The 25,488-nt window shown below is 43.5% G+C and overlaps 1 protein-coding gene across 2 annotated transcripts in view; it reads right to left on the reverse strand.

Annotated features, from left to right (window-relative positions):
- The window catches only part of ADGRE1 (adhesion G protein-coupled receptor E1), a 47,653-nt gene that overhangs the window by 11,023 nt on the left and 11,142 nt on the right, over positions 1-25,488 (reverse strand). For both annotated transcript variants that reach the window (XM_027085739.1, XM_027085741.1), the window contains 14 exons: positions 22,175-22,330; positions 21,932-22,051; positions 20,138-20,284; positions 17,891-18,040; positions 16,854-16,994; positions 16,622-16,768; positions 15,823-15,911; positions 14,464-14,547; positions 10,957-11,134; positions 10,193-10,312; positions 8,017-8,216; positions 7,386-7,556; positions 3,928-4,122; positions 1,733-1,968 (listed from right to left, as the gene is read on the reverse strand). In XM_027085739.1, the coding sequence (XP_026941540.1) occupies positions 1,733-1,968; positions 3,928-4,122; positions 7,386-7,556; positions 8,017-8,216; positions 10,193-10,312; positions 10,957-11,134; positions 14,464-14,547; positions 15,823-15,911; positions 16,622-16,768; positions 16,854-16,994; positions 17,891-18,040; positions 20,138-20,284; positions 21,932-22,051; positions 22,175-22,330 (2,134 nt within the window). The remainder of the gene's footprint in view (positions 1-1,732; positions 1,969-3,927; positions 4,123-7,385; positions 7,557-8,016; positions 8,217-10,192; positions 10,313-10,956; positions 11,135-14,463; positions 14,548-15,822; positions 15,912-16,621; positions 16,769-16,853; positions 16,995-17,890; positions 18,041-20,137; positions 20,285-21,931; positions 22,052-22,174; positions 22,331-25,488) is intronic.

Below are 25,488 nucleotides of genomic sequence, written 5' to 3' on the forward strand. Positions count from 1 at the left end.
TCCTCTTCTTCCAATCCAATCCATCTATTCTCCAAATACAGCTTGAGCTCTCCCTTAGGCAAGATTTGTCCTCACTTAGGTGTACATTTCAGTAGAGCTTTCAAGGCTCATTCAAAATCTACCTCCTCCAGGAAGGCTTCCGTGAACTTTCCAGCTCCCATATGCCCTCATCCCTCTCTGGTCTGTGTCAGGGCTTATACTACCCACACCAACATCAGGCACTTCATCATGGTGCCCTTGCATTGTCACCACTATCTCCTGACAAGATAGACCTCACAGACATAAAAAACAAACTTATGGTTTCCAAAGGGGAAAAGGGGGGAGGGATAAATTTGGAATTTATCTACTATATATAAAATAGGTAAACAACAAGGACCTACTGCATAGCACAGGGAACTATATTCAATATCTTGTAATAACCTATAATGAAAAGAATCTGAAAAAGAATATATGTATATATTCTTACGTATAACTGAATCACTTTGCTGTACACCTGAAACATTGTAAATCAATTATACTTCAAAAAAAAATATGAATATTTTTTTAAAAGGCAGTCAGACCTGAACTCAACTTGGACACTTACTAGGTATGTGACCCTGGGCAAATCCTGCAACTGTGCTGAGCCTCAGTTTCCTCTGTAGCTACCATTTATTAAGCGGTTACTTTAGTCACTGTTGGTCTTGGGGCCGCCATGTACCGTAGCACAGGTTGTGCACCGCACAAATCTAGAGGGCAGTATTAAGACTGTAGTGTCATTGAATGGTGTTGCTGTACGCAGTGGAAACATAGAAATTTTGTTGAGAAATACCAGAGGTAATATATATTTGTAAAGCTTACAGGGGTTAGATTATGAAGGGCACTCCTTTAACGTGAATTCCATTCCCTCAGCCTTCATCTCATGACCTCACCTGAAGTATAAGCCATCAGCAGGCAGGGAGGAAACCTAGATATTTAATCCCCCAAATACAGCTCAGCAACGTGCCTATAGCACCAGGGTGATAAACAGGGGCCCTGGGATTGGAAAGACCCAGATTCAAGTCCTCACCCTGCCACTTTTTCACTGTGTGATAGTGAGAAAGTCTTTTCACCCTTCTGAGGCTCACTTTCCTCATCTGTAAATTACAATAACAAGGGTCCATCCTAGGATGAAATGAAGTAACTCACTGAATTACAGTCTCTACCCTATCCACATACTACTTGTCCTGTCACTTACCTAATTTTTCCCTCAAAATTGACTCAACTTTTTAAGTAAAAAGTTGAATCAATGGAATCATGTCTATACAATGGAATCATGTTTAAAACAGTCCATGGCAATAATGATGGTGGTAAAAATAACATATATAATGCTTTACACTGTGCCCAGCACGGTCTAAATGTTTTGCAGATAATAACTCACTTAACACTCACAACAACACTATGATACAGGCATTGTCATTAGCTTGCATTTAATAGATAATGAAATGAAAGCATACAGAGTTTAAGTAACTTGCCCAAGGTAACACGGTGGTGGAGCCAGGATTCAGACTCAAGCAGGTTGGCTCCAGAGTCCACGAATTGAAACCCTGTGCCATCAAGTTCATTGTTTACATCACTACCATCCGCGGATACTATAGTGCAAACAATGGCTCCTGGATTTGTGCAGTGCACAACCTGTGCTACTGTATATGGCAGCCCTGAGACCAACAGTACATAAAGTTAATAATTTTCAGGGAGAGAGAAGGATGTCACTTACCGATTGTACATCCCATAACCTTGTGGTTGTATGACGGCAGAGACAGCCACCACCAGCGCCGGGAGCCCGTAGCCAAAGGCACAGAGATACCTCATCTTGATGTTTCGAGAGCTGAAGTAATTCACCACTTTCAGGTTCCTGGCCATAAGGAAGAGCATCACAGCCTCCACCAGCATCCAGAAGAAGCAAGCGAGGAAAAGGTAGTGCAGAAAGCCCGCGATGATGGCGCAGCCCATCTGCGGGGAACAATCGGGCACGTTCAGGATCCCCTACTCCAGAGAGCAGGTTCAGAGGAAGAGGGCAAAGGAGAAGCTACTTTGATTGGAGATCCCCAAACACGGCCCCTTCATTCATTCCACAAGTACTTATTCTTCACCAAGGATGGCTCCATCCTTTTGGTAGGGTAACCAATCATCCAGCTTTGCCTGGTTTTCTCAGGACGTATAACTTTCAGCGCTAAAACTGGGAGAGTTTGGGGGGAAACAGATACATGATCGCGCTTCTTTAGGGGATGGTTGAAGATATGGGGGAGGGGAAGGGGTCCACAAACTACAGCCATGGATCGGCTGCCTGTTTTGTAAAGAACGTTTCATTGACATACAGCCACCCCCATTTACGTATTCTCTATGGCTGTTTTCACACTGAAACAGCAGAGCTGAATAGTCACAGCAGAGACCATAGTATCTGCAAAGCCAAAGATATTTATATCTGCCTCTTTACAGGAAAAGTTTGCCCACCCCTGGTCACGTGATGAGAGTGAAGCGCATTACTAGTCTTTAGTTCTCAAGGGGTCTGGAAAGCGAAACATCCCGCAGTGAGAGGGGTAGTTCTGTATCAAGAATGATCACCCCCGGGCTTCCCTGGTGGCGCAGTGGCTGAGAGTCCGCCTGCCGATGCAGGGGACGCGGGTTCGTGCCCTGGTCCGGGAAGATCCCACATGCCGCAGAGCGGCTGGGCCCGTGAGCCATGGCCGCTGAGCCTGTGCGTCCAGAGCCTGTGCTCCGCAACGGGAGAGGCCACAACAGCGAGAGGCTCGCGTAACGCAAAAAAAAAAAAAAAAAAAAAAGAATGATCACCCCACCTGAAATGTCAGTAGCGCTCCCTTTGGAAAAACCCTGAGAGCCTACTGTTTCTGGCACAGTTACTGGGGGTAAATTGGCTAAAGTTCTTGTTCTCACGGGGCACACGGTCTCGTGGGGGAGGTAGATACACAATCAGTAAAATAACCCAAAATATCAATATGGTTTCAAATAGGTGCTGAGAAAGGAAGCAAAATAGAGTGATAAGGAGTAGAATTTCTCAGCTGTGGATGCAACTAGAGGTTATCATACTAAGTGAAGTAAGTCAGAAAGAGAAAGGCAAATAACATATGATACCACTTATATGTGGAATCTAAAATATGACACAAATGAACCTATCTATGAAACAGAAACAGAATCACAGACATAGAGAACAGACTTGTGGTTGCCAAGGGGGAAGAGGGGAGGGAGAGGGATGGACTGGGAGTTTGGGGGTGGTAGATACAAACTATTAAAGATAGAATGGATAAACAACAAGGTCCTACTGTATAGCATAGGGAACTATATTGAATATACTGTGATAAACCATAATGGAAAAGACTATAAAAAAGAATGTATATATGTGTATAACTGAGTCACTTTGCAGTACAGCAGAGATTGGCACAACATTGTAAATCAACTATATTTCAATAAAAAAAGAATTTCTCCACTGTAGCATTAATGATATTTGTAACACTACTGCCAGATTATTTTCTGCTGGGGGAAGGGGGTTGGCTGTCCTGTGCATTGTAAGGTGTTTAGCAATATCCCTGGCCTCCACCCATTAGCTGCCAGCAGCATCCCCTCCCAGGGGTGACAACTAACAACGTCTCCAGATATTGCCAAGTGTCCCCTGAGTGAGGATGGAATCATCCCAGGTGAGCACTAATGGCTTAAGGAGTAGTAGGAGGGACCACTACAATATATAACATGATCAGGGAAATGATTTTAAACTGAGACCTATCACAAGATGGAGTCAACTAGGTGAGAAGCTGGGGAACGAGTATTGAAAGAGGGCACAGCACATGCAAAGGTCCTGAGGTGGGAAGTAGCATAGAGGGAGTTGGGTAAGGATGAGCAGAGGCAGATTCGGAGATGATGGGGCTGGATGGGGACACAGCCTGAAGGATATGAGACCTGATTGTCCGTCTTGTCTACACCAGTGAGGAAGAGAATCTTGGCCAAGAAGAGGCACACGCAGAGGTGCAGGTGGAGGTAGGTGTTGTGGTTTTGGATGGTACGACACAGCAGGAAGGTGATGATGGCCACGGTGAGACACACCAAAGAGATGATCATGCCCACGTGGCTAATGATGTACAAAGTGAACTCCATCTGTCAGGAAAGAGATAACTGTTGGTCTCAGAGAAGGATCAACATACCCCCCAGGCAGGAAAATGAATTATCCAGCCTCCTGGCTTGGATATATAGAGCTTGGAGGCCTTTTCTCCCTCTGACACTCAGCGTGAACTAGATATTGTTCATCATCACCCTTTGGCATCCATCAGCACCCATTCTCACCCCTGTCCTATGCCCTGTTCTGCGAGGGCAGGACGTTTACAAATGACATTTCCCATGATCTCTTGGGGGTTAAGATCCTGAATGTCATTTATGTTCTCCAGTGAGATGTATGCATGAAGGTTTTCAAAGGCAGGATGGAGGCAGACACCAGCCTTCTGCAGACAGGAGTGAGCTGTGGCTGGACTCCACCTTCCGACTATCCGATCTTTAATCTTTAATTTCCTGGATGTGGGGTGAAATGACAGCTGCAATTTTTGGCCTCTGCATTATGGCTGCAGAGGGGTGATCGTGAAGCCAAAAATCCAAATGGCAGCCCCCCGACTTCAAGTCCTCCATCCCTTCCTGTGATTCTGTGAGCATCCAAGTCCCTGTATTAAATACTTTTCTGCTTGAAATACCTTGAGTGGTTCCTGTTTCCTGCTCTGAACCAGGACCGATAATAGGTGTTCAGAGATGCCCCAACTTCTGGGAGTAGAAATGACAAGTTGAGTCCTTCTCTATGCCATAATTTGTAATTAATTTTAAGTTTATTTGGGTGCTTTCTGTGTGTTAAAGATATGCCAGGCACCATCTCATGAGCTCTTCTCTATGATATTGTGATGTAGCAGTTAAGAGAACTGACTACAGTTTTAGCTGTTTGAGCTTGGGCAAGATACTTAACTGCTCTGTGTCTCAGTTTCCTCATCTGTTAAAAAGAGGATACTAACAGTAACTATCTTATGGAATTGTTCTAGGAGGATTCAGTGAAAATACTTAAAGTACTCACAACAGTGCAGGAAACATGTATGATATAAATGTTAATTTTCATCATTCTTTTTTCTTTTTTTTTAATGAAATGTTGATGCTTTTTAGTTTTGGTTTTTGGCTGCACCTTGTGGGATCTTAGTTCCCTGACCAGAGATTGAACCTGGGCCGTGGTAGTGAAAATGCCAAGTCCTAACCAGTGGACCGCCTGGGAGCTCTCACATCATGATTTTTCACTTGTTCTCATTTATTTATTTATTTAGGCTGCATTGGGTCTTTGTTGCTGCGCGTGGGCTTTCTCTAGTTGCGGTGAGTGGGGGCTACTCTTTGCTGCGGTGCGTGGGCTTCTCATTGCGGTGGCTTCTCTTGTTGCAGAGCATGGGCTCCAGGCACGCGGGTTTCAGTAGTTATGGCACACGGGCTTTAGAGCACAGGCTCAGTAGTTGTGGCACACGGGCTTAGTTGCTCCGTGGCATGTGGGATCTTCCTGGACCAGGGCTTAAACCAGTGTCACCTACATTGGCAGGCAGATTCTTAACCACTCCGGCACCAGGGAAGTCCTTCTTGTTCTCAGTTTTAAGGTGAAAGAACTGGGCTCAGCTCAGAGAGGTTGAGTGACTTGTCCATGGAAACACAGCTAGGAAGTGACAGAGATGGGGCTTGAAACTAGACTAGTCTTGCTCTGGATCGAATACTCTTAAGTTCTAAGCCTTACATTCCTCTAAATAGCATTTAGGATCTCCCTGACAAGGAATAGAACCTCCCACCTGGTAATATAGACCAAGGATACTCACCACAGCACTAATGTCTATTCTCTCTATCGAATCTAACCCCTCACCAAGGCTTAGTTCAGGTTCCATCTCCTCCCTGATCTATCCCCAGTTCTCACTGACACAACACTCAGTTCCTACAGCACAAATTCTTACACCATTTACAGGCAGACCTCAGAGATATTGGAGGTTCAATTCCAGACCACCACAATAAAGCAAATATTGGCAATAGAGTGAGTCACACGAATTATTATCCCCAGTGCTTATAAAAGTTATGTTTACACTACACCATATTCTACTAAGTGTACAATAGCATATGTCGAAAAAATGTACATACCTTAATTAAAAAATATTTTACTGCTAAAAAATGCTACCATCGTATGAGTCTTCGGTGAGTCGTAATCTTTTTGCTGGTGGAAGGTTTGAAATATTGTGAGAATTACCAAAATATGATGCAGAGCGTGAAGTGAGCAAATGTTGCTGGAAAAATGGCGCCAATAGACCTGCTCAATGCACACAGGGTTACCCAAAACCTTCAGTTCGTTAAAAAAAAAAAAAAACAAGTATCTGCAAAGTGCAATAAAACGAGGTATGCCTGTAGATGATTCTGTAGAAAGAGACTTCTGGACTCAGACCATCCTGGGTTCAAATCACAATTCCACTAATTACTGGCTTCATGACTAGACTGGCTGCTGAGCTCCAGTCTCCCATCCTGCAAAATGGGTCTAAAAACACTTAAAACAAAGGGTCCAGGGCTTCCCTGGTGGTACAGTGATTAAGAATCTGCCTGCCGGGCTTCCCTGGTGGCGCAGTGGTTGAGAGTCCGCCTGCCGATGCGGGGGACGCGGGTTCGTGCCCCGGTCCGGGAAGATCCCACATGCCGCGGAGCGGCTGGGTCCGTGAGCCATGGCTGCTGAGCCTGCGCGTCCGGAGCCTGTGCTCTGCAACGGGAGAGGCCACAACAGTGAGAGGCCCGCATACAGAAAAAAAAAAAAAAAAAAAAAGAATCCTCCTGCCAATGCAGGGGACACGGGTTCGAGCCCTGGTCTGGGAAGGTCCCACAGGCTGCAGAGCAACTAAGCCCGTGCGCCACCACTACTGAGCCCGCGCGCCTAGAGCCCGTGCTCCGCCACAAGAGAAGCCATCACAATGAGAAGCCCGCGCACCACAACGAAGAGTAGCCCCCGCTCGCCGCAACTAGAGGAAGCCCGCGCGCAGCAACGAAGACCCAACGCAGCCAAAAATAAATAAATAAAATTTTAAAAATATAAAAAAATAAAAAATAAATAAAGGGTCCAGCCCATAGGAGGTGCTCAGTAAGTGGGGTCCGTGATTGTCATCGTGCCTACACCTGTTTAGGGTCATTTATCGTTTTATATACGAGTGTCAGGGCTTCCCAACCAGACCATGAATTCTCTAAGGGCAGAAGTATGACACACACCCCTTCTATCCCCCATAACCCCTTCCCACAACACCCAATGCCATGAGAGGCATACCATGGCTGTTTAGTCAATGTTTTCCCACTGGATCTGGGGAGCTAGAGTACAGAGCATCAGTACTGACCGTGAGCTCCCCAGCAGCCATGATGATGGCCAAGTTCACCATTCGATTACAGCTGCAGCCAGTGTGCGTCTCAGAAACTTCAAGGACTGCACAGCCAGACGGTGTCCATCTACCTCCTTCAACATCTGTGCTCCAGGAAACGCAGATGGGACTCTCAAACTTCCGCTTTGGCTGAAAATTCAAAGGCTTTGGTTACCTGAGAATCCCGCTATTCAGGAATCCATTCAGGATTCAACTTGATCAACCTCAAGAAGATGTGGGTATGTTCTGCAGGGAAGGGAGAAAAATGCTGATATTTCAATGTGCAGTAATGAAAAGAAATGTCTTGGGTGCCAGACCTGTCTCTACCACTAACTTGGTCATGGCTAATGTAAATATCCGTGTAAATGTTCCTGCGTCAACATGACTTAATCTAACCTAAACCTTGCCCATTGATGAATGGGGAAATGCCACATAGAAATGCGAGAGCTCATTTTTCTAGTGGTGGATTTTGGGAAGTGGCTTGAGTTATCAGGAATTGTGGACACTTGCTGCTTTAATGGGTCCCCATCAAACATGAGAGGTAAGCTCACTTGAGAATGGGGAATTCTCAGAAGGCAGATGGGGGTCCAATGGAAACCTCTTCACAAACCTCAATGTTCTCCAGGGTGTAGGTGACTGGTTTAGAGAACCCATCTTTCTTCTCTCCTGTTATGATGCCCCCAGCAATGCGAGAATTCAACTTCAACTTCCTCTTGGAGTTGGCCAAGGGGATCTGAGGGTCTTGGAAGAAGCGCTCATCCAAAACGGACTCCATACCCGCAAAGGAGACAAAAGCCACCCCGTTGACCCCTGCAATTTCCCCCAAAAGCAAAAAAAAAAAGGGGGGGAAATCATTTGCTCAGTAGTCATTATAGATGACCCAGCCCATCCACACACATACACACTTTCATATCCCATGCATCTCTGCACCACTGGCTTGCTCTGAGAATTGAAACACCAGTGGACTTCCAGGTAGGTGAGCCTCCCCTACCGGAGGCTCTGGTACCAAAGGTACCATAATCTTTAAAAAAAAAAATCTCGACGTGCTATCACCTGGAAAAAATCTTGGCTACATTTAAAAGTCAATTTGAATTTGTGTTTTTAAGGAACAATTCAACTCAGCAGTGGGAAATAAGTTCCCCTCCCACATTTATGGTTATTCTTGTTCAGTCTCTTTGGTGGGCTTCCGCTTTCAATGTTGGTGGTCTCCAGGGATGTGTCCTAGCCTGTTCTTTGTGCCCTCCAGAGAGCATATAGATCAGGGAGTGATGAACAATGACCTACAGGCTAATCTGGCCATTGCCTGTTTTTTGTAAATAAAAGTTTCATGCCACACAGCCTCACCCATTCATTTACATATTGCTTATGAATGCTTTTGCACTATGACGGTAGAGCTGAATCATTGCGACAGATTGCATTGTCCTCAAAGCCTAAAATATTTACAAACCATGCTCTACGGGAAAGGCTTGCCAATCCCTCGTACAGATTAGCACTGTCTGCCAGAAATATCGCATAAACCACATATGCAATTTTACATTTTCCAGTAGCCACATTTCAGAACAGTAAAAAAAAAAAAAAAAGGTCATTTTAATTATATATTAAATCAATACCTACAAAATATTACCATTTCAACATTTAGTCAATATAAAAAATATTAATAAGATAGTTTACATCCTTCATCTTTGGCACCAAGACTTTGAAATCCAGTATGTATGTCACCTTCACAGCCTAACCGCACTTGAAGTGCTCAGTAATAAAACATGACCAATGGCTGCTGGATTGGACAGGAAATGGCTTGACACTCCTGTACTGTGAGATTATTTTTTTTAATTAATATTTTATTGGAATATAGTGGATTTACAATATTGTGTTCGTTTCTGCTGTACAGCAAAGTGAACCAAACATACATATACACATATCCACTCTCTTCTAGACTCCATTCCCAGAGATAATTTAATTAATGTCTGACTTCCCTAGCAGATGGAAAACTCCCTGAGGGCATGGGCTATTTCTACCTCTCCCATCACTTTTTTTTTTTTGGCCACGCCTTGCGGCATGTGGGATCTTAGTTCCCCGACCAGGGATTGAACCCGTGCCCCCTGCATTGGGAGTGTGGAGTCTTAACCACTGGACCATCAGGGAAGTCCCCCTCTACCGTCATTGATTCCCTCACTTCTTGGCACAGGTCTTGGCACCTAGGAGGTGATCAATAAATATTTGCTAAAGAATTAAAGTTAAAAACAAAATAAATACATGCACCCCAATGTTCATTGCAGCACTGTCTACAATAGCCAAGACATGGAAGCAACCTAAATGTCCATCGACAGATGAATGGATAAACGAGATGTGGTGCATATATACAATGGAATATTACTCAGCCATAAAAAAGAATGAAATAATGCCATTTGCAGAAACATGGATGGACCTGGAGATTATCAGACTAAGTGAAGTAAGTCAGACAGTGAAAGACAAACATCATATGATATGCCTTATAGGCAGCATCTAAAAAACAATGATACACATGAACTTATTTACAAAACAGAAACAGACTCACAGACTTAGAGAACGAATTTATGGTTACCGGGGTGGGGGGAAGGGTGGAGAGGGATAGATTGGGAGTTTGGGATTGACATGAACACACTGCTATATTTAGAATAGATACCCAAAGAGGGACTGCTAGAAAAAAATTTTTTTAATTTAAAAAAGTTTTAAAAGGTAATAAATAAATATTTGCTGCTTGAATGCACAATAACCACCCTCTCTGATTCTCAGGAGTGGGTCTGTACCTGTGGATTCAGATTCTTCGATCGTGGAGCACCAGATCTTCATCTCATCCCCTTTCGCTTTCAAACTAAAGACCTCATTCTCTTCAGTGCATCCTTTGTTGATAATTTTGCTCTCAATGTCTAAAAGGGAGAAAGGGAGAATTTACAGGAGGTGACCCAAAAAGTGGGTCTTGAATTTGGTTTCTGGCCAAGAAAGGGACGCATCCCTGGTTGCAAGAGAAGGAAAGGACAGACAGAACGATTGGTCATGGGAAAGATCCTGAGGCCCTTCATGAATGGCAGGAGGATGGCAGCACCAAATAAATGAGAAACCCAATTGGAACTCTAGGAGTGAGCGCTCACATCCTCAGGGGATGCGTCAGGGAAACATGGGCTTGAAGTCAACAATGATGGAAAGCAGCAGAGTCATGGCCCTCTGACTGCTCCAAATTTAGGCAGGTTTTCCAAAGCCAAAGGCAATTGAAAGAGTCTGGAGCATGCCCAGCAGAGTGGACAAGAAGGGTTCAGGTTCCACAGTCACTAACTGGGAGGCCTGGCTCCGCCACTCACCAGCTGTGTAAACTTGACCAGTGACTTAACACAATGCCAGGCACTCGATAAATGGGAGACGTTGTTACGATCATTGGACTTGCTTTGCTGTACGTTCAGAGGTTTGAAACAGCTGGGGAACTGGTATATGGGAGAGTCATGCAGAATCACATGGCCAAAGTCACCCGTCTAAATCAGCCCCCAGGTGTGACCTTGACACGAAGGCTATGTCCTACCTAAGTGGTCCGTCTGAATCGTCTGACTGACATTCGCTGAGGGCTTCAGAAGAGCTGCTAAAGTGGTGCTTTCCACGCTCTCCAGTAAGACCGTGGCCAGGGTAGATGTCTTCTCTTTGGTGAAGTTGGACCACACGGATGTTTGTTCAATCACAGAGGCAAAGCTCTCAGCCGTACTCTGCAAGGAAAGGTGTGTTTGCTCTCTCGCGCGCTCTCCCTCCCTCTCTCTCTCTCTCTCTTTCTCTCTCTCTCTCTCTCTCTCTCTCTCTCTCTCTCTCGCTCGCTCGCTCGCTTTCTCTTATCAGTGAAACAGCAGCTGTCCCCTCTCTCATCAAGAGAATGGGTTGACAGTCTAGGATAATGAAGAATGTAAAAGGACATTCACTCAGCCTCCTTTTCCTGATTCGAGAAGCCCCACTGGGAATGCAAATTGATGTAGCCTTCGTGGCGTGCAGTAAGTCAGCACTTGTCACGGCATAGATTTGCACATACCCCTTTGACTCAGCGATTTCCCTTCCAGGAATCCCTCCTGCAAGAAATACTTAAAAATTGTGCAAGGATCTTGGCTAATGATGTGCATTTCAGTGTGGTTTGTGATAGCAAGAATTCGGAAAGCCTGAATGTCCAAATGATTGGTTAAATAAAAGATGATAAGTCAAATCATGGGATAGTATACCGCTGTTAACAAAAGAATGACTTTATATCTATGTACATGAACAAGCAGAAAGGTCCATGAGCTACGATCAAGTAAAGCAAATTACAGAATCACATGTTACATTACCTCCTTTCGTTTAAAAAGAACAAGTACTTTAATTTAAAATTTTATATTTATGGTATTTATGTTTCTGTCACTAATGGAGATTTTAAAATAAATATAATCAATACTTATTATGAGCCAAGTATTAAGTGCCTTATATATACTAATTTATTTAATTTTATGAAGATACTTATGAGATAGAAGCTATTATTATTTCCATTTTGGATGAGAAAACAAAGATACATATCTAGTAGGTAGCAGAGGCAAGATTTGAACTTTGGCAGTCTGGCATCAGAGGTGGAATCCTTAATCACTGCTCTAAACCACTCATAGTAGGTTCTCAACATGTGCTTCAACGTGTGTGTGTGTGTGTGTGTGTGTGTGTGTGTGTGTGTGTGTGTGTTACGCAAGCATTCACAAAGTAAAAAAAGATATGGAAAACTATGCATCTAAATGTTAACATTGGTTATGCCTACGGAATAGAGTTGAGGAAAGACTAGCAATAATAATATTAATATTAATGCTGATACTGTGCCCTTGATTACTGTTAATAAACTGACTATAAAAATGTAATCCCAACAAAAATATATGAAGAGAATTCACAAGCTCACAACCTAATAAATGAAAGGAAGAAATTAGTTGAATCCAATCCAATGGTGAAGGAAATTAACTAAAATCTTAGCAGGGAAACCAATTTCTATGTATCCAAATTTGATGATAAGAAGATGAAAAGAATTTCAATAAAAACTGGATCAGAGTGAAACTTGAGAGATGTTTGTCTGGGAAAAACAGGATGCACTGAGTTTTGTAACCATATCCCAAATGAAAGGCGTGAGTTTGGGTCCCTCCCCACCGACAGAGCAAAAAATCTCAGCTAGAATCATCCTGAAAAACTGTGGTTCTCAATTCTGTGGCTGATGAAATCTCATCAAAATCCCCTTTGACATTAAATCTCTTCTGTTTAGCTAGGAAGTTTATTTTATATCCTCAGGAAAGAAAAAAAAATAGCAAGCAAGCTAAAACTCCATAGTAGTAATACTTTTGTGTTAATTTTACAAGGTTTTGTAATCTTTGGCATAATTTGGAAATCTATTGTTTAAAGGGCTGGAAAACTTTGACACATTAAAGGAGACCAATTAACCACATGATTTCATGGCAAAAAGCTATTAGACGTGATTTTAATATGAACAATTTAAGAGAACATGGCTGTTGATACGCCGTATTACACATTTTTTAAAAACTCTGAATTATTATATTTACGCATGTGACTGAGTGGATTTATGAATCCCTTAAGGGCATAGTGACCTTGCCTTTTAGGTTTGTAAATCTTCCTCATTAAGTACTTAAAATCTGGGGAGAAATGAGAATATTCGTAAACATGGTAGAAAATGTTGGAGGGAATTTAAATAAATTTGTTGAAAGGGTTCATTGTTTATACAAATTTCATCTGAAAACCCTATGAATAAGTGTACACTTCATGAATAAATACGTTATACTAATAAATTAATTTCAAATTCACCAGAATACAAATGAAAGTGTTCTTCTTATTTTTATACAGATTTATAAATGACATAGCAACATCCGTAAGTTGCAACTTAAAGTCTTAAGAGAAACTATTTTTTTAAATCTGCAATTGTAATGACCTAGTCATCCCACTCCTAGGTATTCACCCTAGAAAAATGAAAATTCAAGTACACACACACACACACACACAGATAAATGTTTATAGTAGGTCTATTGATAATCGCCAAAAGCTGGGGTGGGGGGCTTCCCTGGTGGCGCAGTGGTTGAGAGTCCGCCTGCCGATGCAGGGGACACGGGTTCGTGCCCTGGTCTGGGGGGATCCCACGTCCTGCGGAGCAGCTGGGCCCGTGAGCCATGGCCGCTGAGCCTGTGCGTCCGGAGCCTGTGCTCCGCAACGGGAGAGGCCACGACAGTGAGAGGCCCGCGTACCGCAAAAAAAAAAAAAGCTGGGGTGGGGATGGAGGAATGAAGAGATCTCGGTCAAGTGGAAACAACTCCAATATCCTTCAAAGATGAGTGGATAAACAAACTGTGGTCCATCCAGAAAATGGGACACTACTCAGCCATAAAAAGGAGTGAAGCACTGACACAGGCTACAATGTGGATGAAACTTGAAAACATGGTGCTCAGTGAAAGAAGCTAGACTCAAAGGGCCACTTATTGTGTGATTCCATTTACAAAACACTCTTGAAAAGACAAAACTGTAACGACAGAGAACAGATCAGGGATTCACAGGAGCTAATGGTGGAGGGAGTGAATATCTGACTATAAAGAGGAAGCCCAGGACTTCCCTGGCAGTCCAGTGGTTAAGACTTTGTACTTCCACTGCAGGGGGCATGGGTTCGATCCCTGGTCAAGGAACTAAGATCCCGCATGCCCCGCTACACAGCCAAAAAGTTAAAAAAGAATTAAGTTAGAAAAAAAACAGAGGAAGCCCAGTGGAGTTGGTGGGGGTGGGGGGAGGAGAGGAGGGTCAGGGGAGAGGGATGGAACTGTTCTGTTGTCCGACTGTGGTGATAGTTACACAAACCCACTCGGGTAATACAACTCACAAAACTGTACAGAAAAGGGCAATATTCCTGCATGTTAATTTTTCAGACCTGACAACTGGAGTAGATTAAACGTTAACTCACAACCCATTCATGATAAAGGGGATTTCGTGCACACGAAGTGTGCCCCCAATATGTTTGAAACTCAAAACGTGATTATGAAGACTTCACTGTTACCTTCAGAGAGACGACGGTGGTTTTGTTTTTACAGACGTCATCCAGAATGCCGAGGGTGGCGTTCATCAGTGCACAGAAGGAAACCTGCATCCCAGAGGGAAGAGCATTTGTGAGCGTCGATCAAGTGTGTAATGTACAAACTGGGCCATTGAGCCCACCACGTGGGATGGTCCTGGATTCCTGAGGTGTCACAAGTCTCTAGGATTCTCAGGGAGACGAAAACTCACCTTTTGATCAGAATTGGAATCATAGCATCTTTCTCTTCCATAAATAAGAAAAGAAAACATCAACCAACAGTAAAACTATTGAGTGGGGTGGAAAAGAGCAGTGGTCCAAGTGGAATATAATTCAGCCATGAAAAGGACTGAAGCACTGACACAGCTACAACACTGACGGACCTGGAAAGCATGATGCTCAGTGAGAGAAGCCAGACGCAGAACGATACATAGTGTGTGATTCCATTTATAGGAAATATCCGGAGTAGGTAAATCAATGGAGATAGAAATTAGATTACTGTTTATCGGGGGCTGATGCCAGGGGGGAATACAGAGTAACTGTCAATGGGTACATAGGACTTCTTCTGGGGGTGATGAAAATGTTTTGGAGATAGAGGTGGTGGTTGCACACCATGGTGAGTGTACTAAATGTCTCTGAATTGTACACTTTAAAATGGTGAATTTTATGTGCATTTCACAATTTAAAAAAAAACAACAGTGAACCAAAGTGCATGGGAATTCCAAAGCTAATTTACAAACTCATATTTAATATAGTGACATCAATACCTGAAGATGCTTCTGGAGTCTTTACTTACTAGAACGACTTCATTAGAGAATCAAGACATCCAAATTCCTCTGCCTGGCCTGGAGGCTGCGTTATCACCCATCCCATATCACACAGATGCAGCACATACACCTTCACTAATAGTGAGACCCCAATACCATTTCTTCTTTTAGTAAATGAATCCCCAAGTTTTGGATAGACAAATGTCCTTCCCTTCCAGCTGTCCTTGAAGCTATGTGTAAGCAAAAGTGATACTGGGTCATACTCTTAAAGGGAGGACTGTGCCTTTCACTTCCCCTTCTCTTCTGCCCACCAGCTGGAACGCAGACTTGATGTCAGGAGCTGGAGCAGCCATTTTGGACTAAAATGAGGGAGACTTGTGTGGCTGATGGCAGAGTATTATGAAGCCATCATGTCAGCTCTCAGCAGCTTATACTCAGACTGTTCCAAAGAGAGAAATAAATTTATATCTGGTCTAGGCCACTGTATTTTTTGACTTTGTTAAAGCTGCACAGCAACATTCTACCTAAGTGCCTTCTGGGAAAACTTCAAGAACTAGGAACCTTCAAAAATACTTACATATTCAGGCTCCACTGCTGCTCCCACTTGGCATAGCTGGGCCCACTCATTGTTGGGTATCACATCTTCTTTACATTTGAAGGGAACCCCTGAGAAGAATAAACAAAAACAACCAAATCAAACTTAACCACAGCAAGATATGATTAAAAGGCAAGTCTGATTTCTTCACCCCCTGCTTGAAATCCATCCATGGTCATATTATACAACAGTGGAAATGAACAAACTACAGCTACATGCTACGTCAGCAACTCTGAGAAGCATGACGGTAGGTGAAAAAAGCAAATCAGAAAAGACTATACATAATATGATACCATCGTTATAAAGTTCCACAGCAAACCAAACTAAGGAAGGAATGTTTAGAGGGGGAATATTTTAAGTAGGGGAATTAAAAAGTTCCATGTGGTTCCCTCTGGGGAGGAGTCAGGGGTACGGAGTAGGGAAGACGCATGTAGGAAACTCAGTGGCATTGATGATCTTCTCGTTCTTATGTTGCCAAGGGCCTCAGATATACTCATTTTATTATTATACTTCATTGCCTCCATATAAGTTATCTATACTTTTCATATATCAAATAATCCATAATTTAAAAAAATGTAAACCTTTCAAACTTCTCCATGGATTGATGCTTCAAAAATACTTTATCAAATGAGTGATTAATGAATGAGTAAATGAACAGAAAAAGAGAGAATAGGTGGACGAGGTACAAAAAGAAGAGGGTACAGAGGTTGGGAAAAGTGAGGATTCTACAACCAAAGCAAGACACAGATTCCATTGCCAAGACATGCAAGGAGATTATTACTTTTGCAGCTGAAGTTGCCATATTTCCAGGAGACTTCTGGATTGGGATGAAAGCCCACCATGCAGCCACAGCTGTAGGAGCCCAGGGTATTGGTGCAGACAGAATTTGGGCCACAGGGTGATGGATCCTGGAGGCATTCGTCAATATCTGCGAAGAACTCAAGAATATCAAACAACGCAGAGGAGTAAGAAGATACTTCTTTCCAGGGACGTCCAGCAAACCCTCCACTCACCTATGCAGTCCCCTTTTGGGTCTATGGAGTTGAGCTGTCCATTGCTTGGTGCAAAGCCAAGGTGGCAGGTACAAAAGTAGCTCCCGGGGGTGTTGGTGCATGTCGCGTTGAAAAGGCACTTATCAAGGCACTCATCAATATCTGTGGAGTAGAGAATGGGCATGAGGCAGAGTGGGCCACCAAGCCAAAAAAAATCATGCTTCGCCTTCCAAAGCAGAGAGTGGTCGCTAAAACATGGCATCCCAAACAGGAACTACATTTCCCAGAACCCTCTGCATCTAGATGGGATCATGTGACTAGCTTTCACTTATGGGAACATGACATATGTCACTTCTGGGCCAAGGTGGTTAAGAAGTAGGTGTGCCTTTTCTCTCTTTCCCCACCCCTGACTGGAACCAGGAATTCTAATGCCCTAAGGGATAGAAGAACCAAGAGATACAAGGAGACTGGACACCTATATCACCTTGTGGAGGAAAGCTGCCCTTTGGCCAAGTATATCCATATTGGATTCATTTGAGAGTAAGAAATTTCTATTATGTTGAACTAGTGGTTCTCAACTGAGGGAGATTTGCCCCTCTGGGGACCTTGGGCAATGCCTGGAGACATTTTTGTTGGTCGCTGGGATCCAATGGATGGAGGCAAAAGATCCTATAATGCACAGGACTGTCCCCCAGAACAAAGAGCTATCCAGCTCCAAAAGTCAATAGTACCAACGTTGAGGAACCCTGACCCAACTAATCTCCCTCAGAGGGTTTCTGAACCAGCTGCCATGCTCTGAGGAAGCCCAAGCAGCCATGAGGAAAAGTTCATAAGGAAAACTGAAGGGCCAACTGAGCTTCCAGTCAGAGACCAGTACCAACTACCAGCCATGTAAGCAAGGTCACTTTGCACCTGCTAACCATCCTACTGCCCCAGAAACACCATATGGTCAACCCACAGAATCACGGGCAAGAACAATTGATTGTTGATATAAGCCACTACCTTTCAGGGTAGTTTGACCTCCGCTGAGAAGTCCCCAAAATGGCTGGAAGAGTTACCTGTACACTTGAAAGCCTCAGGTTTCTCAGGGCTCCACAAACCAGGTGAAAAGAACCCTGGCAGGCAGGAGCAACTGTATTTTCCCAGGATGTTGGTGCAGACGGAACTGGGACCACAAAGTGTGGAGTTCCTGGAACATTCATCCACATCTAAGCAGAAAATCAAAAGGATGAAGGAGGCTGAGGCTACAGCAGTTCATAGCCCTACCACTGACCTAAAGCCAATGGGTTTCCCCAGCTCCTCCGGGCTCACCTTCTTAAACACATTTGCATCACTATGAAAAGGAAACATTTAGAGGCGTGTGTATGACCCATGCAAATCTTCTGATGAGGCTCCCCACAGCTCAGGATAGAATCCATACTCCTCATTAGAATATATAAGACCCTAAGAGTCTGTTCCCAGCTGAGCTCATCCTTTCCTTCTAATCCCTTCATAATTCATGACCTGGATTCATCGATTACCTGTAGGTGCACAAAGGCTCATTGTCTCTCACCTGTGTTCCCTCAGCCTCAAACCCGTTGATGAATCTCAATTCCTCTCCAAGAAATCACTATATCAGAGTGGAGGGGTAAAGAGCATGGACATCTTGAGTTCAAAACCTGGCTCTGCCCCCTTATAATCTGTGTGTTACTGGGTGCTACGGAGTAAATTACGTCACCTCCCCCCAAATTCATATGTTGAAGCCCTACTCCTCAGTGGGATGGTATTTGGATGTGGAAAATAATTAGGTTTAGATGAGGTCATGAAGGTGGGATCCTCATGAGGGAGAAGGAGAAGAAACACAAGAGCTCTCTCTGCCATGGGAGAACACAGCAAGAAGACAGCTGTGTACAAGCCAGGAAGAGAGCTGTTTCCAGAACCCTACCATGCTGACACCTTGATCTTGGACTTCCAGCCTCCAAAACTGTGAGATAATAAATCTCTGTTGTTAAAGCCCCCCCAGTCTCCGGTACTTTGTTATGGCAGCCTGAGCTGACTAATACACTGGACAAGAGAATTCATCTCCATGTGTCTCCTTTTCCTCATCTGTGAAATGGAAGTAACCATAGAACCCACCCCATAGTGTTGTTCAGAGGATTACGTAAGATGATACATTATCTTTAAACACTCAGAACAGAACCTGGGACAGAGCAAGTACTAGGTTAAGTATTCGTTAACTAAAATAAAAAGTTAATGGCAGACGTGTGTAGCTTTCTTTGTGGCAGGCAATGAGGAAGATCCTTTACATGCATCCACTCAACAAATGCTCCCAGCAGCCCTGTGAGGTGCAAACTAATATTTCCATTTTTCAGAGGAGGAAACTGAGGCATCAAAATTGTGCAAAGTCACATAGCTTGTGAAAGGCACAACGGGATTTAAATTCAAGTTCTGTCTGGCTCTGGAATTTTTACATGACAGCTTTCCAGGCTGTCTTGAGTCTCAGAGACTGGAAATTTGGTGATTGAATTGATATCTGTCCTGCACAAGCCCACCCTGAGTTACCAGCAGGTGTAGCCTCATTCAGAGGCAGCAGATCATGGTGGCTGAGGTATGAAGTCACGCTAGGCATAGTTCTACCATGACTCTCTTATTTCCTTTCTACTTGACCTTGGGAGAGGTGATTCCACCACAATGGAGGCTCAGTTTCCTCATCTATAATATGGGTATAATGTACCACTAATAGCATCAGGTTGTTGGGACGACTGAATGAGCACATATATGGAAGAGCTTAGTGCCTTGGCTGGGATCCTGCCTTTAGGACTGTGTACCTGCTGTTTCCCCCTCCTGGAACACCCTTCCCCAGATAACCCGTATCTCACTCCCTTCAGGTCTTTTCTCAATTATCAACTTCTCAGCATGGCTTTTCCCTACCACACTATTAAAACTACAACTTCACCCTCGAGTATTCCCTACCCACCTGTCCTGCCTTCTTTGTCTTCATCTCCTTTAACTATCCCTGACACACAATATGTCCATGAACGTATTTTGTTTGTTCCCTATCTCTCTCCACACTGGATGATAAGTTCCATGACAACAAGTATTTTTGCCTGCATTACACACTGCTGTATCCTCCATCCCTAGAATAGTGCTTGGCATGTAGTAGGTGTTCAGGAAGTGTTTGTTGAATGAATGCATGAATGATTATTGGCTTCAGCTTTGCAGATGAGGGCTTTGAATTCAGCTGAGACCCACCTCAAATCCTCCCCCACCACCGCTGTCTTTGCAAACAGATTGGACTTGATTCCCCAAGAGACCCATGAACCTACCTTCACAAGTCTCTCCCAGGCCCTGGAAACTCATCTTTCCCCTGCTGGATTCAAATCCTGGGTTGCAGGCACAAGAGTAGCTTCCAAGACTATTGTGGCAAGTTGAATGCTTTGGGCAAGTTCTGGGATCAGCACATTCATCCACATCTGGTGAGTGGAAATGGAAACCCCGGTCAAGGCAGAGGAAGCAGTGAGGACAGGAGACTGCAATCAGGAGATTCACTCCACCTGTTCTCCACCTGATGCTCCCCAATGCCCAGACTTTCCCCTTCTCTCTAACGTCCTTGCATCTAAGCATGGTCTTGAGAATAATGCTGGCCAACCGTATGCAAGCAAAAGGGTGGCAAATAGTTTCAAGTCACAATGATCATAGATTGCAGAAATGGCTGTCATCCTTTACTCCTCCCTGTGTCCACAACATGGGATGAGGTTTGTGCCGTACCATGCGACATTGCCACTCCTCTCTTTAAGATGAGTTTGTTTCCCCAGCCCTTGACTGTAGCTGGCTCTATGACTTGCGTTGGTCAATAAATATGGCAGAAGCAATGTGGCGCCAGTTCCAAACTTAGACCTCAAGAAACTTACTTGCTTCTGCTCACACTTTGGACCCCTTGCCTCTGCCATATGAACAAACCCCAGGTTAATTTAAAAAAAAAAAGACAAAGTGCAAGAGAGTTGGATCATCCCAGATGAGCCCCAGATATGTGAGACCCACAGCTGTCCACAAACACATGAACAAGCCCAGTGGAGACCCAAAGAAATGACCAGCAGAGCCCAACCTAAACTGCCAACATGTGGAATCCAGAACTAGACAAATGGTGGTTGTTTTAACCACCAACTTCTGGGGTGATTTGTTACTCAGCAATAGCTAACTGCTACAAATGGATCAGAAAAGTCAGAGATGACTTCAAATATCTCTAAATCCAAGTCAAGGGGGTATGTTGAGGGCTTGATCACTCCATGCCTTGCTTGATAGAGTCACCCTCCCTTTAAATAAATAATAGTGCTGCAGCAGACTCAGGAAGATGGAGCCCTTGTCTCTTGGTGAGAATATTCTGGCTGCAGTGCAGAGGATAGATTCAAGGGATCAACACTAGAAAAAGGGAAAGACTAGTGAGGAGGCTGTTGCAATACTGATGAAATCGAAACCAAGGATGGAAAAGAGTGAAGAGATTCAAGACATATTTAGCAGGCATTTTGCCCAATGACATGATGACTGATTTAATATGGAAGGGGAGGGAGGATCAAGAATAACTCTCAGGTCTTCATTCAAATACCTTTCAGGGAAAAGTTTTGAAGTTTGGGTCGAGCTCTCCCCAGGACAGAGTTTATCTCAGTGCTACTGACACTTCAGACCAGATCATTCTTGGCTGTGGGGAGGCTGTTCTGTGCATTGGAGGATGTTTAGCAGGGTCTCTGGTCTCTACCCACCAGTTGACAGTAACACAAACCACCCGCCTCCGCCACCAGTTGTGACAACCAAAAATGTCTCCAGACATTGTCAATATCTCCCCCCCACAGGGTGGTCACTGAATCACTCTAAGGATCGAGCTCCCCCCCACCGTTACTCTCAAGTACTGCCTGACCCACTGCTTAACTCATAGTAGACCCTCAATGGGAGTTCAAATTCAGGTTCTTCTACTTAATAGCTGTGTATTCTTAAACAAATGAATTTACCTCTCTGAGCCTCGACTGGATTATTTCTAAAATGAGGATCATAATCCCTACCACATAGGATCGCTATATGAAGTTCTTAATTAATCGAGTAGGTAAAGAAGATCAGATTCTCTATACCTTCACAGATGGAGTTTTTAGAGGTGTATCCAACTTGACAGCTGCACCTGTAGCTTCCCAAAGAGTTGGTACACTCAGAGTGCTCTGGGCAGATCCCACTGTTGAGGCATTCATTAATGTCTGAGGAGCAGTGGAGGACATTGGGAAGACAAAAGATTAGGTGTCTATGGTTAGAAACACAGGTACCCAACTCAGTAGGAGCTGTCCACCAAAGACCCATGCCTGAGAGCCTGAGCGCATTACCTGTACAGGTGAAATGACCTGGCTTTCCTGGGTTCCAGTTATTTCCAGTGGGAGAAGAGAAACCAGGCAAACAATTGCACTTATACCTCCCTGGCAGGTTTCTGCAGATTGAGTTAGGACCACATGGTGGGTGGCTTTGAGAACATTCATCTATATCTGGAGAGAAAAAGAGTCAGAGTGTTACAAATTTTCTTCATCTTGTGAAACAGTTTGCATTTTCCAAAGTTGGTTGAAACAATGTCTTCCATCCCATATGCCCTTAATTCATCGCCCTTTCATTGGTATTCCTTCCATCGAGCCCTGGGGTCTACATTTCCTCCCCTTGAATCTGACCATGCTTGTGACTATGGTGGTGGTGACACTAGGTCCTAAATATACCATGCAAGTCATAAAAATGTCACACACTTCCACCTTGCTCTCTTGAGAAGCTGGTGCTTGACTCAGCCGCCACACTGTAAGGAAGCTCAACCAGCCATGAGAAAGCAGCCCACGTGGAGAAGAACTAAGACCTCCAGCCCACAGCCCTGGCAGAGCAGCCAGCCAACAGCCAGCACCAGCTTGCCAGCCTTCTGAGTGAGCCCCCTGCAAACTGGATCCTCCAGCCCCAAGCTAAGCCGACTCAACTAACAATGTGTAGAACAAAGTCAAGTCATCCTCAGCAAAACTCAGTCCAAATGGAAGATTCATTCATGAGCAAAATAAATGATTGCTGGTGTTTTAATACACAAAGTTGGCTGCTCCCCAGCAATAGATAACCAGAACAGTTTCCAAACCCACCTCTAGGAATTTACTCATTGAAGCACCCATAGAATTGTGCAGTCATGGTACCATGGGGTGGTCCTCCCCTAATCTCCTTCAGCCCTACTCTGTCAAGTCACCCTGAATAAACACTTACGATGCACTTGTCGTGCAAATAGAACTTAAAGGCAAGTACCCTACAGCTCCCTCCCAGGAAACTGTGCCTCTCCTAGAGAGAAATCTGTACCTGCCACTATATATCAAGATAAGATCACAGGAATGTTTATTCCAGCTTTAAGTCATGAAACATTAGAAAGACCTAGTGTCCATCAATTGCAGGGTGATTAGGTCTGGAGTTGACATAAAGAATAAGGTAGCATAGTCCTTCATTTGACAAATATCTATCAAATATTCACAATGTGTTAGGTACCACAGGTCAAAGACATAGAGTGGACAAGATCCTTGCTGTAGTACCCACCATTTTGTAGATGGGGAATGTTGCCCTCACCCATTATTTAAAAACAAGGGACCAACAAGACTACTGTGCTTACTGAATAACCCATGAACTGTAGCCTAAAGATTTTAAAAAGTATGTTTGTACAGATGACCAATGAAAAGATGCTCAACATCACTAATTATTTGAGAAATGCAAACCAAAACTACAATGAGGTATCACCTCACACCAGTCAGAGTGGCCATCATTAAAAAGTCTACAAATAACAAAGGCTGTAGAGGGTGTGGAGAAAAGGGAACCCTCCTAACACTGTTGGTGGGAATGTAAATTGGTGCAGTCACTATGGAGAACAGTATGGAGGTTCCTTAAACAACTAAAAATAGAGCTACCATATGATCCTGCAATCTCACTCCTGGGCATATATCTGGACAAAACCATAATTTGAAAAGATACATGCACCCCAATATTCATAGCAGCACTATTTACAATAGCCAAGACATGGAGGCAACCAAAATGTCCATAAACAGATGAATGGATAAAGAAGATGTGGTCCATATGTACAATGGAATATTACTCAGCCATGACAATGAATGAAATAATGCCATTTGCAGCAATGTGGATGTACCTAGAGATTATCATACTATGTGAAGTCAGACAGAGAAAGACAAATACCGTATGATACCACCTGTATGTGGAATCTAAAATATGACACAAATGAATTTATTTGCAAGCCAGAAATAGACTCCCAGACATAGAGAACAGACTTGTCATTGCTAAGGGAGTGGAGGGGAGGATGGAATGTGAGTTTGGGGTTAGCAGATGCAAAGTATTGCACATAGGTGGATAAACAACAAGGTCCTACTGTAAGCACAGGGAACTATATTCAATATCCTGTAATAAACCATAATGGAAAAGAATCTGAAAAAATATATATATACACACACATACACAGACACACATATACATATATATATAGCTGAATCATTTTGCTGTATAGCAGAAATTAACACAACATTGTAAATCAACTATACTTCAATAAAAAATAATTTTTTAAAAAAGTATGTTTGGGGTTCCCTGGGAACTATAGTAATACAAATCAGTTATCTTGTTCAGAGCTCAGCAAATGATTTACAGCCCATAAGTCAAATCCAGCCTGCTCCCTGTTTGTGTAAATAAAGTTTTATTAGAACACAGCCCCACTCATTTATTTCTGTATCATCTATGGCTGCTTTTGCACTACCCCTGGAGTACTAAGTAGTCAAGAGAGATCATTCAGCCAGCAACCTCCAAAATATTTACCATCTGGCCCCTTACAGAAAAAGTTTGCAGACCCCTGCAAACTACGTCAGAGGCATAGTCGGACCTTTACAGTCAAGAGGAGAGTTTGGGTCTAAATATAAGGAATACAAACCAAAAACTTAGCTTATTCTGGGAATTATTTTAGTTTCTATTATTTATGTTGATAGTAGCTCTTGGGACTGTGCATGTGCCTAACACACTGCATACACTACTGCATATAATCTCAAATATCCTTTAATGTAGGTACTCTTATACTCCCATTCTACAGATGGAAATAGTGAGGCTGAGAGAGATTAAATACAATTTCCCAACGCTTCACAACTGGACTGTGGCAAATAGGTAAGTGGTTGAGAGATCGCTGTTACACTCAAAAAGACCTGGGTTTGAATTCCAGTTTGACTGATCCTAAAGAAGTCGTTTCAGTTCTCCAAGCCTCGGTCTTCTCATCTGTACAGTGGAGATCATCACAACGACTACCCTTGACGTAATGTGAAAATGCACGTAAAGCCCCTCACACAGGGCCTGGCACTCAATACATGCAGAAAATCTCGTGATTTGCATGGAGAGACGACCAGAAGGAAATCAGTGGTTATTTCCAGATATTGACAAACAGCATAATTTTGTTTCTTTTTATTCTAACACTTGTCTCTAATTATTGGAGGTTTTTGTGACCAGGAACAGAAAGAAAGAAAGAGGGGGGGAGGGGGAGGGAGGGAGGGAGGAAGGAAGGAGGGAAGGGATTAAGAAATAAAGAAAGAGAAAGAAAGAAAGAAAGAAAGAAAGAAAGAAAGAAAGAAAGAAAGAAAGAAAGAAAGAAAGAAAG

This window comes from Aethalodelphis obliquidens, unplaced genomic scaffold (genome assembly GCF_003676395.1).
Source record: "Aethalodelphis obliquidens isolate GAN/ISIS:26980383/991018 unplaced genomic scaffold, ASM367639v1 scaffold53, whole genome shotgun sequence".
NCBI lineage: Eukaryota > Metazoa > Chordata > Mammalia > Artiodactyla > Delphinidae > Aethalodelphis > Aethalodelphis obliquidens.